This window comes from Amia ocellicauda, chromosome 15 (assembly GCF_036373705.1).
Source record: "Amia ocellicauda isolate fAmiCal2 chromosome 15, fAmiCal2.hap1, whole genome shotgun sequence".
Taxonomy (NCBI): Eukaryota; Metazoa; Chordata; class Actinopteri; order Amiiformes; family Amiidae; genus Amia; species Amia ocellicauda.
In genome coordinates, this window is record NC_089864.1 from 30623185 (window position 1) to 30646302 (window position 23118).

Genomic DNA, 23118 nt, shown 5'->3' on the forward strand with positions numbered 1-23118 from the left:
AAGTTCACCTGCAGCCTCAGCAATCCATTTCACTTGCATGTCCTATGCCACCAACAGGACATCATACACTGCCCACTGCACCATCAGCACACCAGCAGCCCCTGTGTGAAATGATGAGACCACCACTGCACCATCTGCAGTCACAAACTGAGGGTAAACAGCCAAGGGCTGATGTTAATGCAGTGCCCTCTTTGTCATCTGTGCTACATGAGGCCAACTCTACCCAACACTTTTTTTAATCTTTAGGCCCCTCTAAGATGAAGCTTAAGTTTAAAGTACTCTATTCTGGTTTTAGTTTAGGTAGGTTGTTTCAAAGTTAAATAGGGTTATAACAAATTGTCAAAAGCAACAGTTGAGCAGATTAAAACAATACTGGAAACAGTTTAATTTGCATGAATCATTAATTTGGTCTTTTTTACCTTTGGCTGTATTTTGTGTTAAGCCTACAGTCTTGACATATATGTACAGAGTGCATCCCTAGTATCATGGCCACCCTGATTGTCTCTGTAAAGTTGATGGTCTTCATTGTCTTCATTCTCCTCTTGGCAAGCACCATCATAATCTTCATCAAGTTGCATTACATCCTCATGGTGGATTTCACAAAAGTTATGCAAAATGCAGCATTCAGATTTTATGGGGCTGATGAGGGTTATATGATCATCACATCTTTTCAAGAGGCATCTCCATCTTGCCTTCAAATGACCAAAGGCTGTCATGCGAGCTTGGCTAAGCCTGTGGTTGAAGTGTGATTTTTGAGGTGTCAACCCTGTGTTTTCCGGATATGGTTTCAGAAGCCAGTAAAGTAGTGGATAAGCAGCATCCCCTAGTATAAACAGTGGCACATCCACATTGTCAAACCTTTCAGTCCACGCAGGTAAGAGAGTTCCATCCTGGCCTCTCCGGAAGAGAGAGGAGTTAACCAAAACTCTGGCATCATGAACCAGGGCAGCCAACATTTATGTCCTAAAATCTTATCTACCACTGCCTGAAGTATCACTAAATAGAATCCCTTTCTGTTGTAATAATCGGCAGAACAATCAGGAGGGGCTGTTATGCATATGTGTGTTCCATCTATTGCACCTGCGGCTTGTGGAAATCTCCATTTGTCTCTGAAACCTTGTACAATGTTCTTCAATTCTGCGTGAGAGGGTGTTGTTCTGTACAGTTGATGACAGCTACGACCTCCTGGGTGATCACACAGGCAGTTGATCTTCCAACTCCAAAAAGATGACAGATTGATCGGAATTCTAAGTTTGTTGCCAGTCTCCAGAGACAAATTGCAACTCTCTGCTCCACAGGTAGTGATCTGCGAAACCTGAAGCAGATTAATTATTGCAGAGTAATATTATTTTAACATTTAATAATTGCACATTTTTACAGTATTTAAAAAAAAAAGTTATTCAAAGCCATACTACACTTCCATCTGTGTTATCATGCAAGATAAACATTTACCTTGAATTGCAGTGTGTGAGGGATGGCCGGAGAAGGCTGCAGGGGTGCATGAACGTTGCTCTTCTCATTCTAAAATTCTCCAATCACTGCCCATATCTGTCCAGTTATCTGAGATGTTCTGCCACCAAACACAGGACTGTGGCAACACCCAGACACTCCTTTGTGGATGACAAATTATAGATATTTGACAAAAGATATAAAGCAGTCACTTATGAACATTCTGAATTACAAATTAAAAAGTTACAGATCTTATATTTAGTTATAGGTCTAAAATAAGTGAATGTTTTAATAAAGCAGCATAAAACAATCGACATTGAACATAAAACAGCATCCTTCGTCACCAAAACGTATACACTTCTTTACTCATTCATTAATTACTTCATTTCACAACTGAAAGTCCACTTTCTAAACTGCTAATTTATTTTCTCTTGCTAGAATGCCATTTACACAGACCAAAGCAGCATAGCACAATTGATACTATACATTAAAAACATAATCTTTCATCACCAAACCTATATGTATTTTTTTCATTCATCCTTTCATTAATTAACTAGGGTAATTATGTTCTGACCAATCTTCATTAGGCAATCTTCAGCTAAGCCAATGTTATTTACACAGAACAGCAGAAAACACAAGGAAATCACGAAAATATATAACTTGATAAAACAGTTGTCAAACAAATGTAATTCTGGTCTTGTAAGTACTGTACTTGATTATTTGATTTCAAAGGACAGAATGATCAAGCATACCTGGTTCTTCTCATAATAGGAGCTATGTTGCCCAATGTTTGGTACAGGCGTCAGAACCGTTGTCTCCTAGCAGCGTCTGTGAAGTGTAGGAATTCCTAGTGCTGTTTTGCCTCCGTTACACATTTTATGTGCTCCTCGCTTGTTCTCTGGTGTGAATACCACCATAAACATAAAGCCAACGAGCGAATTTAGCCCAGGAGACAGCATGGTTTTGAATGTTCAGCTGCGAAAAGATGACTCGCAAATCCGTGAAGCGTTCCGAATATTATTATTATTATTATTATTATTATTATTATTATTTTACCATGCTTGGCAAGTTCGGTAGCAAGATATACGTCATAAAAGCTGTCCAATCAGGTTGTGACCTTATGCTTATGGCTTTTGTTTAGATTTGGTGTTAAAAATGCCAGTGTGAACGCTAAGCGAACCAGGCTAAATGTATAATTTTTGTTTTTTGTCCGGACCAAGAGAACCGAACTACAAGTGTGAACACACCCTAAAGGACTACATTGAATTGAATTGGTTCAAAGCGGCGCAGGAGTCAGGTTACCAGCCTATCGAATCTCGTTCAAAGACTCACTGACTTTTTCATTTAATTTGTTTCATGATTAATTTGTCGTAACAACTCGTTGAGTGCTATGAGTATGAAACTGAAGACCGTATGTGCCATGTTGTTTCCCAATTCCCACTTGCTTAGTGCATAAGAAAGAACTCTGTAGTAGCCAAAATGGCATCAGTTACAACATTAAGACCGAATATAGGGTAATGTGTGTATGTATTGCAGTTCTTATTTACTATGTACATAACATTGGGTACGTCTGCCAAACAAATACATAATGAAATATCACTATCAGGTCTGTTTTTTTTTTAACATTGAATTATTTTGCACAAATTACGATTAATACTTGCAAGTCATCTTGAGTAAAATCAAACAAATGACTGAAAAATATTTAGATATACACGTAGTTTCTAAAGTTACTAAATACACACTTACTGGTATTGTAAGGTTATTTAATTATTTAAATGTAAGAATATGTTTTATAGGCTACATTAAATTTTACGACTACGGTTAAATATTTTGTAATTAAATAATGACGGCAGTTCACGAGGTGCAGTACAACTTTGGGACGATATTGCACATGGATAAAGTTGCACATGGATGACGTTCTTAAACTGCTATAATATTTTACACGCACTATATATATATATATATATATATATATATATATATATATAAATATTTACAAATGTACATGTCGCATTTATGTGTGATCGATCATATGACTCCTCTTATATACAAGATTTAGGGATTAATCTTGTTCAGAGATGTACAGTTGTTTGTTTTCCTCAGTACAAGTGCATTGGACAACTTACTCTTAAGCCAACAGAAAATATTTTTTTAAATAAAATGAGTGAGAGAACTTCAAGCCACAAAGGGAATTCAGTTTGGTGCCATTTCACTCCAGTCACATTCAGCAAGGCAAAATGTGACATATGTCACAATGAGCTGTCCTGCAGAGGTTGATCAACAACAAATCTTTATCGTCACCTCAAAATAAAGCACCCAACAGTGCAGCCAACACAAGCAACAACTGTGGAAGCTGAGCCTGATGCTGACTGACTGAATGTAACTGCAACAAGTGCAGAAAGTGCCATGGCCAGTGCCACTCAAAGAAGAGGTGAGCCATTTGCACCATCAAGCAGTGGAAGAACACTGCAGACAAGCATAACAAATTATGCCATGTGACCTACAGCTCCTGTAAGGCAGAAAAAACGTGATGAGGCCCTTGAAAAAATGGTAGTTATGGACTATCAGTTATTTTTGATTGTCGAAGACAAGGGGTTCAAAGCCTTTACCAAATTATTAAATTCATCCTATGCCCTACCAAACAGCAGAACTCATTATGACAGAGTAATGTGATATTCTGAAATCATTCGATTAAGTTTCTGTTGAGATTAGTTCAGAGAAAACTGCCTCAAAAGTCATCATTATGAGAAAAGGTCTTCAGAGGATCACAACTGAACTACAGAGGAATGCTACATTTCATGAAACATGAGAATGATTAGTGTCAAGCAGACAACTATGTCTCAAAGATTCCACAACATCAAGTTTCAGGTTTTACTTGCGGAAGCATCAGTTATTGATCCTCGCTTTAAAAAGCGTGCTTTTACAGAAGACGGAACAGCAGAAGATGCAGTGAAATATCACTGGAGCTTCTGGGAGAGTGAGTGATGCGTCTAGTGTTGCCCATGACTTACCTCCAGAAGCAAGAGACAGTGAAACAGAAACTACAGAAACCCAGACAGCAATGTTTTGGAAAAAACTTGATGACTGTGTTTCACATCTTGTAACATCACAAAATACCACATTAGAAGCAATCATGGAAGTCAGAAGCTTCATAGATGAGCCTCTGCTCCACAGAAGAGCAGACCCACTGAAGTGGTAAGGAGATCGTTGCAGGCTTTCACAGGTTGTGAAGACAAAAGTGGCCACATCTGTACCAAGTGAGCACATTTTCTCAAAGACAGGTCAGCTTATAAGTGAAAGGAGAATCGTATTAGTCCTGGCAAAGTGTGGGAAATTGTTTTTCTGAATGCAAATCTTGCCTAAAAGAACATACCTTTTCAGATGAGAAAGCATGACTTTAATTTAAATAAATGTGGCATAGAGCCAGGACATTGTGTACATTGCATAGCTAAATTACTATTTTATAGTTATACATTTATGTTAAATGTTAATATAAAGACCTTGTAAGTATTCATGCCGTGTCTGTATTACATAGTTGGATAGTGTGTATAAAACCATTCTTTATTATCTAAATCTATAGGATATTTTATTAGGCCTATGTTTTGTTATTTATAATTCTTGACTGTAGTTTTGGCATAGGATGTTAAGAGAGAGAGAGAGAGAGAGAGAGAGAGAGAGAGAGAAAGAAAATTTGTTTTAATGTTTTAAAAATGACACAATTTAAAATCATATATGAATTCGTATAAGGGGTTTGTTGCAAAGCAATATTATGGAGGGCGTCATTGTACTTTTGCAACATTTAACTTCACGGAGCGTTGTGTGGTAAGGATGCGTGGATCTGTCAATCAATGTGGGCATACAGCATTTTGCTACATGCTGAATAAATAACACAGGTTAGCTGCACAAATTCCACTCGTTCGAGCCTCTGTCGTTGTCAACAATGACTGACTAAAAAAAAAAAAAAGGAAGAGATGCAGTATATTTTTTAACGTTACATTTACATTAATCGTGTTGGCTAAATAATCTTAATGTTTCGAACTGTTGTTATTTCCAGGACTCTAAATGTATTTTTGTCACAACTATATTTAATTTAACACAGTCCACCAACTATAGATTTTTGCTAGCTTTCATGACGTGCAGTTTGTCAACGACTCGTTCTTTCCGGTTCAAATTAATCTACCTAACCTATCCCTATCCCGTCTGCATTGGTTGGTTTCGTGTCATTGAATCTGTGACTCAAATGAACGAAATGAATCGATTCACCGAACTGAACTGAATCAAATGAATCGAGACACTAAAAAGAATCGAACTGCCCATCATTAGTTGACATATCTCAATGTGTATATTTTGCCTGCACTAACATGGCTGCCTAACACAGTGTAAAATGCATTTCCGACCTCACTCCCAGAATGCCATGCATGCGCTGCAGGAAGATCGCTAGATCCGGCGGGAAGTTACAAAAACAGATTCAAGAACAAATGCATTTGAATATTTAGAGGTCCCAGCTGTAAGATTGTTTTCCTATGATTTTCATGTATATCGCCCATACCTTACTTAAATAGTCACATTATCAACATGCCTAATTTTTAAACCATGTACGTGTTTACATTCTCGTACTGGTTTGGGTGAGGAGACTTTTTATTTTTATGAACCAATACTCCTTTAATCAAATCTGTATTTTTGACGTCCTTTAGTTAATAACACTACTGTCAGTGTTGGATGCATAAATAGTTGCCTTATGACAGCAAATTATATCGTTATGGTATGTGTCTTATAGTGATTGTGTTTAGATCGCATTATGTTTTGCGACACTGATTGAAGGACCATGATGCACGACAGTGCGGATCACAGCGGCTGCAAGAACGGGGAAAACATCACAGCGTGTTTCGGACAGGTCTGTTAGTTCAAGTAGGCTAATATTTTCTCTTTCGTACAGATCATATTTGTCGGCATGACTTCTATATGTTATATTGTCATGTATAAATACGTCTCTGTAGCTTCATTTACCCCACCCCCCTGTATGTATTTGTATATGGTAGGCCTAGTAGTATTGTAATATAACAAGGCTTTGTAGGTAACTAACCACACTACAGTTTGGAAAATACTGAATATATATTGATCCAGTGTGTGTGTTGTGCAGTGGATCTGAGCATAAAACCCTCATTGCTCTCCTTCCAGTATCGCTACACAGCCGAGGAGTACCAGGCGATCCAGAATGCACTGCGGCAGAAACTGGGGCCGGAATACATCAGTACACGCCAGGCTGGGGGCGGACAGAAGGTCAAGCCACTGATCCCGTAATTCTGTAAAATTGTTTTTAGATGAATAGAAAGTGTTTTGAGAGAATGCAGTTATGTTTTTTTTTCTGTAACCTTATTCTCTCAGTAACAGATTGTTCTTGATTATACTTTTTTTTTTTTTTTTTTGTATGTTTAATAATAGTAACTTCTGGGGTGGGTTTGAATATTTTCTCCACTAACTTAGAAAAAGATGGAAATCTAATAGTTAAGGCAGGTTTCCTCAAGTAAGCAAAAAGATTAATTGTTACCATTTTGTTGCAGGTGTGCTATATTGAGGGACATAGGGTGATAAGTCTCGCCAATGAGCTGTTTGGTTATAATGGATGGTCGCACTCTATCTCTCAGCAAAATGTTGGTGAGTTAGACAGATGACTTGAAATATTTATTTGCAGTTCAGTTAATGTTCCAACGAAAATACCAAAAGTCTAGACCTCTCCAATTGCATGAGAAAAGGTGAAATGTACAGTGACACTTTTTAATTTGAATAATAAAAGACTTGAGATAGTAGTAACTGATCTTGAGAATCATGTAGCACATGTATAATGCAAATACAAAGAAGACCAATTCAATTAAAGGAACACACAAGAGGCATGAACTGGTCTTCTACATTTTCAAGGGAAACATTAAATTAAAATTCACTTTCAAAACCAAATAAATGCCAGGTTAGCCACAATATCTGTTTTGCAGCACATTTTTGCCCTTGATTTTTTTTTCTTTCCCTCTCTCTTCTCTTCTCTCCTTTATCTACTCTAGATTTTGTGGATCTCATAAATGGGAAATTCTATGTCGGAGTCAGTGCATTTGTGAAAGTTCAGCTGAAGGTAAGATCACAATCTTGTAAGAACATAAAGAAACTTGATCAATCGTGAACTGTCTGCTAGAGTTATACTATTTGCCTTCAATGAAGGTGTACATGTGTATAATTGTGTGTGGAGTGTGAGGGATGTTTTTTGTCTGTCTTCAGCATTGCCACTTTTTCTGTTTTGTACTTGGCCCCCAGGATGGCTCATTTCATGAGGATGTGGGCTATGGGGTGAGTGAAGGGCAAAAATCCAAAGCTCTGTCCCTGGAAAAAGCAAGGAAGGAGGCGGTCACGGATGGACTCAAGAGAGCTCTAAAGTAATACAAACATTAATTTCCTAAAGTAAGACAACCTCTTGGTATTTACCAAGGAGCACACATTCATGGACAAATCAGTCTTAAGGCTGATAAGTAGGTGCTGTATAGCAATGTGTTTAGTCAGGATTTAAATCTTAGAAAATGCATCTTAGATCTAAAGGTACATTTCAACCTGTACCATTTCTTCTTTGCCTTTTATGTCCTGTGGTGCTCCTCAGTCATCAAAGCCAACTGAAGTGATTTTCTTCTCTTAGAAAATAGTTGTTTGACTGTAAAAGTGTAATTTTGGAGAGGATCAGGGGAGGGAATATGATGCAGCCTCTTGTTACCTCAGCTGGGTTCAAATGGCAGAGAGTTCCTGCTGCATACTTCTCACAGATAATCCTTTCATATCGAATCTCTTGCAGAAGCTTTGGAAACGCCCTGGGGAACTGCATCCTTAACAAACAATATCTCATGGCTATCAATAAGATTCCAAAACAGGTCAGTCATTTTGAATGTTTACTCATTTGTAAACTGCTACAGTGTAGACTTTCGTGATCGTATTCTTCACCTGTTGAAAGCCATTTACGCCTGACCACAGATTCATTTGTACTACTACTTGTAAGTGAAAGAACAGTATCTTATAAGGTACTTTCTGGATTTGACACCAGCCAGCAGGGGAGAGAATTTTGATTTTGACCTTAAGCTGATTTTGATCAGCTGTTTGCTCAGTGAATAGTTTTCAGTCAGCCCAGATGCACTCCACAGGGAACCCATTAACTGGAGCCGTTTCCCCCAACACAGCCTCCCCCCGACTTGGATCCGGCCGAGATGAAACGCTCAGATGGGGAGCCCCTGGTGGAGAGAGTGCGGTACAGCAGCCTGGTGCAGGCAGACCAGTGGAGCAGGGCTGGCAGTGAGATGGGAAGACCCCCTTTGCAGCAGCCCCCACCACAGGCAGAGCAGGAGAGCACCGACTTGCACCCCTACCAGCAGGAGTCTGCCATAAAGCATGATCCCTCCAGGTATGACCAGGTGGCTAACACACTGGATCTCAAAGCCTGGTTTTGATTTTTTTTTTTTTTAATTGGACCATTGTTGGAGAAGCAGCTCTCTCTGTAATAAGAAGGGTATGATATTATACAGGCAACATCGCAAAACCTGTATTTCATTCTAAATCACCTGTAAGATACTTAATCGATCTAATTAATTCATACTTATACATAGAACTTGTTTAAGCCCTTACATCCAAACTGGTTTTCATCTCAATCATTACTTCATAAATGGGATTTCATCCACCCTGTGAGCCAGCAAAGCATACAAAAAACAGCCCCAGGACAAAGGTTTCAGGGAGAAGAAAAATAACCCCAAAACAACATACATGACAACAACATACCTGTGTTGTAGAAGTGTATACTTACTCCAAATATGTGTCTGCTCTGGAAACTAAAGGCCATGTTCTAATCTGAGGTTACGATGGTATGTCTGTGATTGGATGTTCAGGACAGCGAATGCTGCAGATGTGTCTCTGCATTCGGACCCGAAGCAGCAGAGGAAACTGAAGCAGCAGCAAATGCAGCAGAAGTTCCGGGAGCAGATGCTGGCGAAGAAGATGCAGGAGGGGCAGCAGCTCAATGTAGAACTCACAGCACCCCCCGGAGACAGGAGGACAAATAGCGGCCAGGGTAGGGAGAGATGGGGCAGACGTTACTGTGTGGTTAGTTAGGTTGGGCATTTTTGTAATAATTTAAGCCTAATAGAATCATTTCAGACCTGTTCAGAAATTGTGCCTCAGAAAACTGGGATTTCCTTAATTTTGCGACTGTTTATGTTATTCTCTAATGTGGTAACAAACATACACCTTAAAAATCAATGAAACGCATAGACCATGGTATGTGTTTCAGCTTTAACTACTGTGAATTAAAAAAAATTGTCCTATCATATCTTCTAGATTCTAGTTGATTGCACAAGTGATGACTTGATTTCTATGGAGTAGCAGTTCAAATTTTACATACCCCTCCATCTGAAGTTCAGGCTGACATGTGGCCAGTGTGTAGATTATCTCGGCACTACAGTGCATGAGGAGCACAGCAGGATGCTCGTTCTGGGGAAGTAGACTAAGATGCATCTTGGCATTTGTTCTTCTCCAGGCAGGTTAAGCATATCAGGCAGCGGAAATGCCAGGATAAATCACAGCACTCCTGTGAGCAGCCAAGTGAGACCCCGTGAGGATGAGTATCTGGCCGGTAAGCAAAAGACTAGGGTCAGAGGCTGTGTCTGCCCTCCCTCTGGTCACAGCCATAGGCCAGTTTGAGATCTCTCTGCTCCACGCACTGGCTTACATCAACTGACCAACTTCTGTCACCCCTAAAACCATACTAATCATACAGAATCAGGACCTACAATCAGAGCCATTCAGCTCTGTATACATGTATGTATACGTGTATGTATATTACCAATCTATGAATTTGTGTAGACCCTTTGCTTCTTATTGACCACTATATAGAAAGACCACTAATAGCCAATTTTGTTGGTACTTTTTTTTTTTTTTTTCCCAAATACTGCTGGAAATGTCAAGTTAATACTAGTGCTGTTGAGTAAAGAGACAGAACAACCAAAAAACAATGGTAGAAAATTGAAAAAATGAATTCAAATATAAAAAAAACTTTCAGCTATCAAGCTGCATGTCAGTGTTGTGATTCTAGCCATGCTTATTTTAGAGGGCCCAGAAATGCTGATGTGAGATGCATTTCATTGAGTGGTCAGTGTTTAGTATCCTGTTCAATAAGGAACTTGTCCCTCCTGCAGATGACCCTGCACTGTGGGATCTTCCCCTGGACATTGCTGATGTACCGGCTGGTAGGGGCAGGGCTCAGGCTGGCCCAGGTCCTGTTGCGCCGTCCACTCCTCTCAGGGGACACCAGATGATGACCCGCAGCAAGACCCCACAGAGACCACCCTCTGCCAGACCCCCAGCCCAGCTCGACAATGCCAACTGTCATAAGAGAGCAGCTCAGCAGCAGCAGGAAGTCCCTTTGCTAACACCAGGTACCAACACTAAAAACACCCCCTCCCCAGCATGTCCATTTTGAAATGACCTGTGTGACTGGGAATTGACCACATGGGGATGAAAAAGGTCCCCAGGCAGACAGTACACAGTGGTTCCCAACCCTGGTCAGCTGAGCCACCCCTCTGTCTGTGTCATTCAGGCACAGTTGGCAGCTACTGATCTGAACAATCTTCACTTGTCCAAGAGTGGCAAATAACCAAAAAGGTTGAAATAAGGCAATAAATCCAATTAGGGGTTTAGTTTGGGAAACACATACCTTTCATGTAACTGCTGGTATACCCTCCTCTTCAGGATTCCACCAGTTCCAGGGCTGTGGTATGCAGATGCTGAAAATGCCTTGAATGTAACGGATATCCATGCAGGAGGAAATGTAAATGCTGTGAATTGACCTGCCCACATCCTTGTAGGGCCCTTGAGCCTGTTGCTCAGCAGGAGTTGCTTTAATCTGCTGAGGTCAAGCAACATCAACTGCCACCTGTTATTGTTGGGCAGGTAGAGGGTAATGCAGGGGCTCCCAACCTTGTGGAGATCTGGAAGCACAGTACACTTGAGTTTATTGCTATTTATTACACTATTGCCCTGTAACTGGTAAGAAACAAACTGTTACCAAATGACCAGGGATAGAATTGCAGCTCTGATCAACTCTTGTTCCTCTTTTGACACAGGGGGCCAGTGCAGCCCATACAGACAAGGGCACTACATGAAGAAGCGGAGACTGGAAACATAATCCATCATTTCGAACAGGAAGATACCTTTGACAGGAGGAAAAGATTTTAAACGCCAACCATTTTCAGAATATTTCAGAAGTTTGATTATTTTAAATGTACAAATCAGTTTTTCTTCATACTAGTTTATGAATAGTGAATAATGTTGTTCATGGTCCCTTACAGCTACAAACATCACATCCCTTAAGTATTTGGACTTGCAGCCTTCAATACAGTTATAAAAGCAGATCAGGACAAGTAACATTTGATACTAATATATATATATATATATATACATATATACATACATACATATATACATATATATATACATGTGTGTATGTATATATATATATATATATACACACACATGTATATATATATACATGTACATGTGTGTATGTATATATACATGTACATGTACATGTGTGTACATATACATACATGTACATATACATACATGTACATATATACATATATATATACATGTGTGTATATATATATATATATATACATATATATACGTATATATATACATGTACATGTACATATACGTACATGTACATATATACATGTACATGTATATACATGTACATATATACATGTATATACATGTACATGTATATACGTACATGTATATACATGTACGTATATACATGTACGTATATACATGTACGTATATACATGTATATACATGTACATGTATATACGTACATGTATATACATGTACGTATATACATGTACGTATATACATGTACATATATACATGTATATACATGTATATACGTACATGTACGTATATACATGTACGTATATACATGTACATGTATATACATGTATATACGTACATGTACGTATATACATGTACGTATATACATGTACATGTATATACATGTATATACGTACATGTACGTATATACATGTACGTATATACATGTACACGTATATACATGTACATGTATATACATGTACGCGTATATACATGTACGCGTATATACATGTACGTATATACATGTACACGTATATACATGTACATGTACATGTATGTATGTACATGTACATGTATGTATGTACATGTACATGTATGTATGTACATGTACATGTATGTATATACATACATGTACATGTACGTATATACACGTATATACACGTACACGTATATACATGTACACGTATATACATATATACATACATATACATACATATATATATATACACATATACACATACATATATATACATACATATATATATACATATATATACAATATTGTTTATGTTTGTGGTTTTAAGTGAATGCAAAATTTTATTCACATTGTTGGTCCTAAAGGTGGTGATGAATATTCAAGATGTGAATACATTTTGTAGTTGCTGTTACCTTTTGGCAGTCAGGGTGTGATGAGTGAGCATTTTCAAGCACTGAAGGTGCTTTTTAATGGCACTATGCTGAATATAATTACCCATACAATTATTTACTTTGCACTAATGTTCATAATCAGAAGAGGTCTAGAGACATTGGTGTAGCTATACTGGTTCCAATGCAGTACCTTGTTGGACAGTACAGAGGTACTTATGATGTGTTCACCTGGTAAAGAGAGCTGAATTAGAATAAGCCACAAAACAGTTAATTATTTGAATGATTTGTTTATTAAGTTTACAAATAAAGTAACAAATTTTATTGGAGCGCAAAGCGCAATCTTACATGAAGCTTGAACACCCTTTATTTAGTGCAAACATACAATTAAATGTTGCCAATGATTCCCTACATTTTTTTAAAACATTTTGTACAATGTTAAATAGCATATGGAAAACCAATGACTAGTCACTAGAAGGTCTAGAGACAAAAACAATTTCAGTAAAACAAATCAGATACTACAAAACACAAAATAACTTAATGACAGGTCAGTAGCAATAAGTAACAGTATTGTTCTGCTCTGTTTTTCCACAGGAGGGTTAATGGCAAATAAAACCAAGTTGCTATTTTTTTTTTTTTAAGGTTGTGCATTTTCAGTTTAGTTTGTTTTTGAAAAAGTAACCAGTGACAGAAAAGTAGCATGCAATGTTTCGGAGAAACAAACCCTTTCATTGCTGGAACTTGGTGTTTTTATGTTACTGCATTGAATGGCATTTCTATATACCGGCACTTTGCTGAGCATTCATTACAGAAAGGCAAAAAAAAAAAAGATAATATTATATGTATATAATCTTATCTTACAGAAACATTAACAATAATAGCAGAATCTGCATTCCAGCTAATAGAATTGTTATACACTTTCTTGAATTCAGTAACTTCCCTCCATTATACAATAGCAAGGAACTAAATAAATCCTCTTCCACCTACAAACCATCCACCTCCAACCCCTAAAACATCATTGCATATTCTTCTGTATTGCAGCCATTTTATTATTCTCCAAAGTAAACAGTTTGTTCAGGTCTGAAGTTAGTGAAGATGTTGCTTCAGTGTTTTTTTGTACTCAGGAATGGCACTAATTTTGGTGGCATTGTAGAAGAGTTCACTTTTGGAAAAGTAAAGTAAATAAAGAAAAGAAAGCAAAGTGACTTTTTCTTTCACAGCTTTATCAGAATTCTGCTATGTAATACTGAACTGATTTTTTTTTCTTAATGAAAGGACAAATGTGAAAACAGGCAAAGTAATATATAGAAAAAAAGTAGCAGAAAAACATTAAAAAAAAACAGACAAAACAAAACCACACACAAAATAACTGCTGAGTATATTAGATTACATAACCAGTTTCAAGTGATGGGTCCCTATACCAGACAATGATTTGCAAAAGCAGGGAACAAATGGAGAAAGGAAGGTTTTTCATTTAGCAGTCTCTACAACATTGCAAAAGTGACCTGTAGCCATGACAAAATGAAAACCATACATTTACTTTTCTAAGGTTTTATTTTTACATCTATGCATTAAAAAAAAAAAAAAAAAAGAAACTTAACAAAAACCTTTTGTTATACTGCAGGACTCTGCTAAATGTCTTCATTCCACAGGGAATACTCATGCACTTCTAACAACAGCTGGGCTCAGGACATCATAGGATACCAAAAACATCTGATTGAAGTTCATTGAAGAGTAGCATGAAATACCACGTTGTAAGAGTGGTTTTTACCTTCAGATGCATTTCCATGACATTTAACCAACACCATGTACAGACACGATGTACACATGACAAATATCGTGATCAAGTGAGGGAATGAGTGGAAGACAATGTTTCTGCAATTGTAGGTAGAGGCTGAAAAGAATTGTCTGGAAACTCTTGATTCCCCATTTCTATTTTTGTGTGTCTTAAGTTATTAAGACAAGAGTTTGACTTGTTTGAATCTGTAATTGTTTCAAATCCATATTTTCTAATACATATGCTGTCAGAAGGCACAGCCAATGTCATGAAGGAATCAATACCCCACTGGAAACATGTACAGGTTTTTATTGTGAAAACCAACCTTTGTTTCTTTTTCCAGACACTAACCGTCAACATTTTTCACTACAAAATTAGAACTATCATGCGTGGAATATAGAGCAGGGATGATGTAAAATAACCCCCCCAAAAAAAGTAGATGTTTGAAAGGAATTTACACTGAAAAGAAAAATCAGCCAAATTTCTGAAAACTGTTATCACTATAGAAACGTCCAGGTGTTCCATAGTAAGGGAAATGAACAGTGATAAGTGTGCTTGGGAGGGTGCTTGTGTAGGTCTTCAGGTGTCGGACAGCTCAGTGCACTAGACTTGTGTTGAAAGACACTTACAAATATGACTAAACCTGCAATAAATTAACAGGGTTGGAGTCAGTTATGATCGACCACACCATCAAAAAATCATTAAGGGAAACCTACTTACAGAATTACTTCATTCTAAATGTAACCCTGTTCAATCTCTACGCACTTTCTATTTCCTCCAAAACTCCCAACATACAATTCTTGACTCTTCTCACTTTCATACAACACACTCCTCAAGCGGTTCCTAATCAACACAAGACCTTGTGCACTGCTGGGAATTCATCAGGAAATATTTAAAGGGATTTTCAGCATTTTAGTTTGCCATATATTCTTATTTTTTTCTAAAGCTGATCAAACAAAACCAGCAAAGAGGTCCAACTTACCAAATTGGAGTCAAGGTTGAGAGCCCAGCTGTACATCAACTTGGTAGCTTTAACAAGAGTATTTGAGGAGTGCATAAATCCTTTAAGCACTTTTGTCTTGAATGAAATCCCAGATGTGAGATGATCCTTCCAAGTTCACTGTACCTTCCCTTCCCTGCTAGTTACATATACTCTGTGTATGGGTGCTCATGTGCTGTAGTTGTAGTTGAAAATACTCTAATACGTTTCTACTTTTGGATTAGAACTATTAAATTTGACAATAACAAAATGGCACCAAAACAAATTCCACCCCAATATACCTCACAAGACTCCTTTCTGATTGTTTCACAGGACCAACAAAGCTTCAGCAACTCCATGCCAGATCCGAAGCAAATGAAAAGGTACAAGGCACTGTAAATCCAGCACGCGTACTGGGTGATGGGGGAAGGAAAAGACTTGTTATTCAAGTACATTAAACCATTTTACATTCACATTAATTATCTAAAGAAAGTACAAAGGAAAATAAAATAAAAACAAATCAGTTAAAGTGTCTCCAATAAGTACTGTATATGGATATAGCTAGCCTTATTTATTTTGTTTTTTTAATAACCCTCCAAGTTCCACATTTTACTTTTTTTTTTTTTTAAACTAATGTTGTCCAACAACATTTATATAATCACAGTGTTTCAACATCAAAAACTGATGGGTAAATACATGTCCGTACAGAACACTTTTTTATTTTATTTTTTAAATATCCATTTAAATCCAACTATTTGAAAGAGGCCCCTAATGCAGTCATGATTATAAAAGCTGTTACCATTAGTACTAGATAAAGATTTAAAGCTTAAATTATCCTCACAAGCAATGTCTGCAGAGACATTCAGCTTTTTCACACCATGCAGCTGACTGTCGTCTTTGTGAAGCTCCTGACAATTCCTTCGACGCCGTAAAGACCGGACAGATGCACTATTATTAATAACTCTTACTTTACAACCGGTTTTAAAAATAAGAAAAGAAAACAAAACAAAACAAGAAAACTAACATCCCTCTTGGAACATTTTGACAAAGGCCACCAAAATATGAGTAAATATTTCTATATATTCTGGAATAAGTATTTGGCCAGTATAAGGAACCTAACCCAAACCTAAGGGATTTACAATAGCCATTCCCACACCTTCTTTGGCCACTGAATATTGCATCCTTTTGTCCATTGGTTTTCTTTTTCTTTTTAATTTATTATTTAAAAGCCTGGTGCTAGGATAGCCATACGTCCCTAAACCCATCCACGACGCTACGGAATAAAAAGTATCCTCAGTCAGCCTAGAGGTGGTGTATTCCCCCTCCTTTTCCTGCAGAATATAAAGCACTCAAGAGCTTCAGAAAGCATACAGTGCTGGATGTTTAAAAAAAAAAAAAAAAAAAATCTTCACACTTCTCCTTTAACAAGTCACCTCACACCCTGGTGTCACGCGCTGGTCATCCTAGAAGTACTCACCCCCCCGCCACACTGCACACTCCATCGGTCCCCACACCCCCCCCCCCCCTCCTACTGACAGGGAGGGTTGTCTACGTTGTCCGTAGATTTGGTCCTGTGGGGTTGCTGACGGATTTCTGCAAAGTGCTGATGTGAAAGCCCTGCAGGGACCCGGGGCTGACGGATGGGAACTGGCCCAGGGGCTGTGAGGTGGTGAGGAGTCCAGCCTGCTGTGTGTGGCCTGTTGAGCCCGCCCACTGAGCACTGTAAGGTGCGGAGGGGAAGCCGTACTGTGGGGTTGGGCAGAGAGAGGTCTTGCGGGCCCCCAAGGAGGTAGCAGGGGGGGTCGGGATGGCTGTGTGGCCGCTCAGAGAAGACGTAATATTTGGGCACAGCTGTCCAGGGGCCGAGAACTTCCTAGCCACGTTGGCTGGTGGAATTGCCTATGAAATGACACAATAAAATGGAACAACATTAATTTTGCTTTGCTTGACAGAGGTAATTAACTAGGGCTCTGCGTTTTCTGCGACTTGTTTTTTTCTGATAGAAATTCAACTGCTATGCCCTAGATATCCCTGCAGCCTTGAATTTAATTGAATTCATAATAATAATAATAATTAAAAAAAAATCCAAATAATTATATATTATAGCTACATAATTATAACTTATATAGTTATAATATAAAATAAACATTGAGTCAAAAACATTGCATTCAAAAAGCATTATACCTAGTATTCTCAGTCTCATTCCATGCCTCAAAAAAATAAAATAAAAATACTGTGATTATTAAAAGAATTGTAAGATCATGAATCAATCAGTGGGTTAAATTAAGCAGACTTCATTGCCACCTTTCACAGGGAGGAATGAAGAGCAGCCTTAGAAAGCAGGTCGCATAAAACAAAGGACCCTTGTAATAATGTATGAACATGCAGGAGTGAACTCTATAGATGTCTGAAAACGTGCTCACATCACAGTAGTTGTGGACCTGCCCTTGCAGTTGATGTGTTGGCTGCTTGGAGCCCCTTTTGCCCTGTGACAGGTTCATGGCGTCCCTGGCCCAGTTGTCCACCAGTTTGTGCAGGTCATCCGTAAAGGTCCCCTTCCGGCTCTGGGGCATCGTGGTGGGCGGCTGATTTTGTCCTTGGCCCGTCCCACTGACTGTGTTGGTGCTGCTCGTCCCTGAAACACACACACAGCCTGTCAAGCACTCCTGATTGTTAAACAGGAAATTTGGGTTTTAAAATGGTTATGGTGAGGCAATGATGAACCAACTAAAACATGAATAAATATGTTTAAAAAAAATGATGTGCAGGTCTGAGCCCCAAAAAACTAAAGTTAAACCCAGATAAAAGCCTAAGCAGTATGAAAGTGCCATTGCTCCTTTACTGTGTTGCTCTATGTGAAGATAATTTCTCGAGGTGTCCAAGAGTTTGTTGCTTTTGCAAGCCGAATCAAAACTCAGTTTTGTCTTGCTTATTGAATTGGCTGTGCTTGAATCTTGAGTATCACAATTAAAACTGTAAACCCCAAATAGCTGCCATTATTTATAGTAAAATGGCATTTTAAAAGGTTGTTGACCACAAACTATAACGCCAAAATAAACTGATTAATCAAGTTATGCTCAGCCTGTTATTAAAACCAGCATTTAGTTGGAAAATAAATTCAGCTAGTAAAAGAACAAGTATTTGGCACATTGGGGAAAATAAGGAAACTGCCCTAATTTATTTATATATATATATATATATATATATATATATAAGAAGCCAAACCAGTCAAATAAAAAGCATCAGCTTTATGCAGAGAAAACTAAAAAAAAAAAAAAAAGCTTGTGTGTGATTCTACACTCACCTAAAGGATTATTAGGAACACCATACTAATACTGTGTTTGACCCCCTTTCGCCTTAAGAACTGCCTTAATTCTACGTGGCATTGATTCAACAAGGTGCTGAAAGCATTCTTTAGAAATGTTGGCCCATATTGATAGGATAGCATCTTGCAGTTGATGGAGATTTGTGGGATGCACATCCAGGGCATGAAGCTCCCGTTCCACTACATCCCAAAGATGCTCTATTGGGTTGAGATCTGGTGACTGTGGGGGCCAGTTTAGTACAGTGAACTCATTGTCATGTTCAAGAAACCAATTTGAAATGATTCGACCTTTGTGACATGGTGCATTATCCTGCTGGAAGTAGCCATCAGAGGATGGGTACATGGTGGTCATAAAGGGATGGACATGGTCAGAGACAATGCTCAGGTAGGCCGTGGCATTTAAACGATGCCCAATTGGCACTAAGGGGCCTAAAGTGTGCCAAGAAAACATCCCCCACACCATTACACCACCACCACCAGCCTGCACAGTGGTAACAAGGCATGATGGATCCATGTTCTCATTCTGTTTACACCAAATTCTGACTCTACCATCTGAATGTCTCAACAGAAATCAAGACTCATCAGACAAGGCAACATTTTTCCAGTCTTCAACTGTCCAATTTTGGTGAGCTTGTGCAAATCGTAGCCTCTTTTTCCTATTTGTAGTGGAGATGAGTGGTACCCGGTGGGGTCTTCTGCTGTTGTAGCCCATCCGCCTCAAGGTTGTACGTGTTGTGGCTTCACAAATGCTTTGCTGCATACCTCGGTTGTAACGAGTGGTTATTTCAGTCAAAGTTGCTCTTCTATCAGCTTGAATCAGTCGGCCCATTCTCCTCTGACCTCTAGCATCAACAAGGCATTTTCGCCCACAGGACTGCCGCATACTGGATGTTTTTCCCTTTTCACACCATTCTTTGTAAACCCTAGAAATGGTTGTGCGTGAAAATCCCAGTAACTGAGCAGATTGTGAAAAACTCAGACCGGCCCGTCTGGCACCAACAACCATGCCACGCTCAAAATTGCTTAAATCACCTCTTTCCCATTCAGACATTCAGTTTGGAGTTCAGGAGATTGTCTTGACCAGGACCACACCCCTAAATGCATTGAAGCAACTGCCATGTGATTGGTTGGTTAGATAATTGCATTAATGAGAAATTGAACAGGTGTTCCTAATAATCCTTTAGGTGAGTGTATAAATACACTGAATACCTGGGCAAGATAGGGATCAAACAGGCAGCCTGCTCTGACCTCAGCATTTACTACACATTCTCTGTTAGTTTCTGTCCGGTTTGCTCATAACTGGAAATACTATAATGGACTGAGATCATATGATTGGTACGTTCTCTCTGCATGTCCAGTGATCTTGTGGAAGTCAGGTAATAGGATTAATATCAACCTACAATAACCCCACGAACAGGCCATTATCTGATAGATAATCATTTTAAGTTGCTGTGTAGGACAGATTTTCATGTTTCAGTGTGAATGAAAATACCACTATGAGGAGGTATGGCTCAGAAGAGAATTCTGGGAGTGGAAGTTGGGTTTGGTGTCAAGATCTTTAAAGGATAGCCTATAAAAGAAGGTCACACTGTGTTGTGAAAGGTTGCAATTTAAAACCGGTTTAAAACTCATGGTGCTGGAAGCCCTTGGTTGAGACACCTATCCAAGAGATACAAGTGTGTGAAGTGGAGCAGCAAGTTCTTGGGAGATGTCCAGGTGAGAAAGTGTCCTCAGAATACACTGGGTGGTGAATGGGCCCGTGCACATTTTGTTACGCTTCTGTGAGCTAGAACGCTGCATGAACCAATGGGAAAGATGTGGAACAAGACAGGTACTATCTAGTGTCCAGATTTATCGCCCTGCATTTGCATCTAATGGAGAGGAGCAGTAGTATGGGTCTATAAATAAAAAACATGCTCAGGACAGATGAAATGCTGAAGTCAGGCTGACAGAACATACAAAGCACACAGGACATGTATTTATCTGCTGCCACAGACTAATGCAGACAAGCAGGGAAAGGGAGAGGGAGTAGGACAATTGTTAAAGATAAAAAAGATAATTACTACAGAGCTGGTTGCAGGGGCACACTTTTTTCACCATCTTCCCTGAAGCATGAAGAGAATATTGGATTGGAAAAGGCAGCGTTAAAATCGATCACAGTAACAGTGTTGATGGGGGTCATTGTTCTGGAACATGCAGTCCTAGTCACACCTGTCCTCTCTGTAACACCACTCCCATGAAGGGCATTAGTGCTACAGTGAAGATCTTCACAACACATTGAAACTTTACATCCAAGCACAGAAGCCCTTCCCTGAAATCACTGAACACTTCAATGGTTAGTGTATAAGTCTGGGTTTATTTCTGCATTTTTATTATCCCCAGATTTTCAATACTGTGGTGGTGTATATGGTATTAGTACTCCCAACCACCTGGAAAACACGAAATATCATTAATGAAGACAATGCATCTTACAAGCATTTATAGGAACACATTTGGACTGAACAATTAAAATGATCCTTTCACTGAAATTCTAGTTGTATCAGCCATATACATTTCATGCACATCGGCTTGTAATAATGCATGGCTTGTTAATACGTTTAAATAACGAGTCAATTAAATGGACAGACTTATGAAAATAAAAACTATATAACTGAGCTTGAATTTACAGCTCTGTCCCAGAATTAACAATATTGTCACTTGGCTGAACCCCCCAGGATATTAATAACATGCATCAAAACTGCAGGTCTCTTAAAATATAAAATTGTTATAATTTTACAAACATTATAAAATAGATTTGAATGAGACAATATCATTTAAAAATAGGTTTATAGATTCCTTAGTGGTTCATACAACTGTCATGCTGAAATTGTGCTTTACCTCTAATGGGAAAATTTAGAGAAAGCTCAAAGAAAACGTTGACTTTAGCAGACCCAAGCAGAGTGATCACCATTGTCATTAATATCATCACAACCCACATGCTTTGGATGTAAAGCTTGCAGGTGACAATTAGCGATTAGTAGGTAAAATACAAGTTAGACCAGTGAAGCCACTTAAGCAAATATCTCAAGAGGTAGAAACACAATTGAAAGAATGAGAACAACCTTAAAACAGACAGATTAGTCATTAGTCTACAATTTGAGCTGTTTCAATTAGTTTTGCTTAAGAGATCCTCTCTGTGTATATAACTGTTTCCTGCATTAACACATTGGCATTGCATTGGCAGGAGTATCCAGAGCCTTGACAAAGCAGTCCCCACAATACACCAGTAGAGGGCAGTGGTTGTTGCACTTGGAAGCATTTCATGCCATGCTTATTCAAAAAGCACATCAGTATCACAAACATTTTTCCTGACAAAGCAGACCACATACTATTCATAAATATGTGGTAAGAGAAGTAGTTTCAGTTTGTAATAAGATGCATGTAGCATTATGTAATTAATTTGTGCAAGCTGAATCGATTTTAATACGAATTTTAATAATTCTTGATTTTGTTTTAACTGCCTTAATTGAAGTTAATCTTGTCTGTAGTCTGCCTTAATTTAAGTCAATTCAGTACAGCTGCTGAGTTGGTGAAAGTAAATAGGTTGAAGGAAAGGTTATTTAGTCTAGGACTAGTAGGATTTCAGTTAACTGAGTTGTGCCAGGTGGATCCTGTTGGGAGACAATTAGGTGTGAACTTGGGGCAGGTAGACAAAAGGGTACTTAAAGCTGCTGCTGACAAAAAAAAAAATCAAGCAGTTGACGAGGGGACAGAAACCAAGAGCCCCCCAAAAAATAAAATAAAAAAACACTACAGTGTCATGTTTGCAGAGTGATTGCATTCTTGGATGAACTCATCCAAGAAGATTTCATTTGTGAACGTTGTTATGTTGAAATCCTAGAGATCAAGGTCCCTGATCTGTGCTGTATTACTGATATGGAAGAATTAGTCAATCAGCCCATGAGAGAGATGGTGTGCACGCCAAAACCTAGGACAGTTGAGACCTTAGAGCAGAAAAGTGTACAGAACTGCTGGGTTACAATAGGTCATAACTGCAGAAATGGGCGTGCACAACCCCTA

The 23118-nt window shown here is 38.5% G+C and overlaps 2 protein-coding genes and 1 long non-coding RNA gene across 12 annotated transcripts in view; 1 reads left to right on the top strand and 2 right to left on the bottom strand.

Moving 5' to 3' along the window:
• Positions 1-370: 370 nt before the first annotated feature.
• Positions 371-2265, bottom strand: LOC136771761 (uncharacterized). The gene is made up of 3 exons (XR_010822371.1): positions 2202-2265; positions 1453-1610; positions 371-1315 (listed from the first exon to the last, which is right to left on the bottom strand). It is a non-coding gene; the product is annotated as an uncharacterized LOC136771761 (long non-coding RNA).
• A 3624-nt stretch (positions 2266-5889) lies between these two features.
• On the top strand, positions 5890-11922 carry rad52 (RAD52 homolog, DNA repair protein). 2 transcript variants are annotated; one of them, XM_066724669.1, is made up of 11 exons: positions 5890-6343; positions 6628-6729; positions 7011-7104; positions 7503-7570; positions 7750-7868; positions 8276-8351; positions 8655-8875; positions 9354-9535; positions 10001-10096; positions 10659-10898; positions 11586-11922. In XM_066724669.1, exons 1-11 carry the CDS (start codon positions 6275-6277, stop codon positions 11645-11647), a joined length of 1329 nt encoding a protein of 442 aa, XP_066580766.1. In that variant the 5' UTR covers positions 5890-6274; the 3' UTR covers positions 11648-11922. The 2 variants fall into 2 exon arrangements, with proteins under 2 accessions (XP_066580766.1, XP_066580767.1); XM_066724670.1 differs by lacking the exon at positions 10001-10096.
• A 1330-nt stretch (positions 11923-13252) lies between these two features.
• The window catches only part of LOC136772021 (serine/threonine-protein kinase WNK1), a 182483-nt gene continuing 172617 nt past the window's right edge, over positions 13253-23118 (bottom strand). For 8 of the 9 annotated variants that reach the window (XM_066724672.1, XM_066724674.1, XM_066724675.1 and 5 more), the window contains 3 exons: positions 21123-21164; positions 18158-18369; positions 13253-17633 (listed from right to left, as the gene is read on the bottom strand). In XM_066724672.1, the coding sequence (XP_066580769.1) occupies positions 17283-17633; positions 18158-18369; positions 21123-21164 (605 nt within the window). In that variant the 3' untranslated portion in view covers positions 13253-17282. The remainder of the gene's footprint in view (positions 17634-18157; positions 18370-21122; positions 21165-23118) is intronic. The other variant, XM_066724678.1, reaches the window with a different exon arrangement.

Coding starts and splice junctions, on each gene's coding strand:
- rad52 (XM_066724669.1), top strand. CDS start 6,275: ATGATGCACGACAGTGCGGATCACAGCGGCTGCAAGAACGGGGAAAAC. Junction 6,730..7,010: donor AGGCTGGGGGCGGACAGAAG/GTCAAGCCACTG, acceptor ATTTTGTTGCAG/GTGTGCTATATTGAGGGACA. Junction 7,869..8,275: donor GGACTCAAGAGAGCTCTAAA/GTAATACAAACA, acceptor AATCTCTTGCAG/AAGCTTTGGAAACGCCCTGG.